Genomic DNA, 2,029 nt, shown 5'->3' on the forward strand with positions numbered 1-2,029 from the left:
GGAGTCATTTGAAAAGGGGCTAGAGCCCACCGGTTGCCCCCCTTTCTACGGCATCGACACGGTAGCGGGAGAGGACAACAAGTCAGGACGAAGCTGCTCAGCAGTAGTTAGCAGGGACGATATGACGCCCACGACCACAGCTCCATGGAGAAATGGGATCCGCCACCTCTGTAGTGTTCGACTAAGACCGGCACCTGAAAGACGAGACACCTCGGGCACAAGGAGACCGGCATCCGCGTCGTCACCAAACAGTACAGCCACGTCGACTGCATCAAGACGGTTCTCTCTCTTGCCCAAGGCGATGAGTAATGCGTTCACCGAGTCAAAGGAAACGACGTTCAGTCGCGGCTCTGTCGACACGTCAAGGCCATTCATCTGTCACCCACCGCAGTCGGCGCCCCGCAAGCCGCGCCGAAAGGATCCACGAAAGGCAAACCACTCCCGATCTACCAGTATTGCAGCTCCACCCTCTGAGGAGGATGTAGCCCCATCGTCCGCATCCTCCTCTCTTCCTGTGACACCAATGACGAGCACAAAGGTGTGCAAGGAAAATACGACCGCCACATTATTCACCGAGGCACCACACGCAACGCTCACAATGGAGGGCGTGGGCGGTGGTCGCGCCTCCGTCCGCTCTCAGTCGCCGGAGCCGCTTCGGCAGCAGTGGGACGCCGCCAATGCATCCAACGCCACAATGTCGACCTTCACAGTCACTCCGCCCTCCCGCCTCGAGCGACACCCACGACCACTTTTGCTACGACGTTACGTGGAGCGCCAGTTGAAACCCTTGAGCGCCAAGGAGATGCAGATGGCGACGGTGCCATTCTCGCCCCATCAAGTTGTGGCACCGAGTTGCAACACAACCAACGACCCTGCAACGCAAGCATCGCTGAAGATTGCTGTTCCGCCGCTGTCGCCACAACACGGCCAAACCACAGTGCTTGACACGGCGCAGGTGTGGAGTCCCAGTGCAACGGCAAGCAGCTCTACGAGCTTCAGCGTGACTCCCGAAAAGTTCATCACGGTGACAAGCGGTGCTACCGCTCGGAGGATGCAGCAGAGGCTAGCCGGATTTGCCGCCTTTCGTCTGTCCTCCGGGGTCGAGGGACCGGGCGTTGCCACAGAGAACCCCAACGAGAAGTCGTTGCGTAGCCTCGGTGGGCGAAGCGGTATGGAGTTGCGGCTGTTGGGAGAGTCGAGTAACGGCATCATGAGTCGGTCGTGCCCCTCGGTGGACAACTCAGCAGACGAGGGCACGAACGCCTTCTTGATACAGCGCAGCTCCTCGTGGTCTGTGCACTCAGCAAGGAGCACCACAGACACTGGAGAAGTCACCAGCGCCGCACGCAAGAAGCGCCAAGCGGAGCGTATGCTGCCCATCGCACATGAGCTCGAAGAAGAATATGTGACGATGCACCCACAGTTGTCCAAGCAGTGCCTTCTGAAGATGCCTTCTCTCAACAAGGAAACTTGTGTGAATGAGGCGTGAGAGAAAACGCCACGCGTTTCACCTCTGCGACTGATGTGCGTGCCGTAGCGCTTCATGAGCTTCTTTTTCGTTTCCGCTCTTTTATGACTCACGCTCTACAAAATTTGCTGGTTTTCTGTGCGCTGTGGCCCGCCAACTTCTCTATCGGTGTTCGCATCTTCAACTCTTCACGGCGTTGTGCAGGATGGCCAAGCGAAGCGCCCCTTTGTTTTGTTTTAGTTTCGTATTTTGTCTGATGTGCCTATGCTTTAATGCGAACTGACTGCCCCCCCCCCGCCTGCGCTACCTATCGGAGTAGTGTAGGGGAGAGAGCAGGCCTTACTCCTCCCCCTCTCTCCCACGATCATCCTTATTTTTTTCTCTCGAGGTTTACAAGAAGGCAGCTGGCTGCGACTGTAGAGGCGGTCTCTCTCGTTTTCTCTTTTCTGTGTACTGCCATAGGAAGATGAATCTTTGCTGAAAGGGAAAAGGCGTGGGGGCGAACAGGTACGCCTTCGCTGGCCTTTCGTATAGATACGTCGCCATCCTTGCGTGCGTTCT

At 57.1% G+C, this 2,029-nt stretch overlaps 1 protein-coding gene across 1 annotated transcript; it reads left to right on the plus strand.

Annotated features, from left to right (window-relative positions):
* Positions 1 to 121: 121 nt before the first annotated feature.
* Positions 122 to 1,489, plus strand: LbrM_31_3750 (hypothetical protein, unknown function; the record flags this gene model as incomplete). Its single annotated transcript, XM_001567312.1, has 1 exon — positions 122 to 1,489. The coding sequence occupies one exon, from the start codon at positions 122 to 124 to the stop codon at positions 1,487 to 1,489; it is 1,368 nt and encodes a 455-aa protein (XP_001567362.1).
* Positions 1,490 to 2,029: the final 540 nt, after the last annotated feature.

This window comes from Leishmania braziliensis, contig 76 (assembly GCF_000002845.2).
Source record: "Leishmania braziliensis MHOM/BR/75/M2904 WGS CADA00000000 data, contig 76, whole genome shotgun sequence".
NCBI lineage: Eukaryota > Euglenozoa > Kinetoplastea > Trypanosomatida > Trypanosomatidae > Leishmania > Leishmania braziliensis.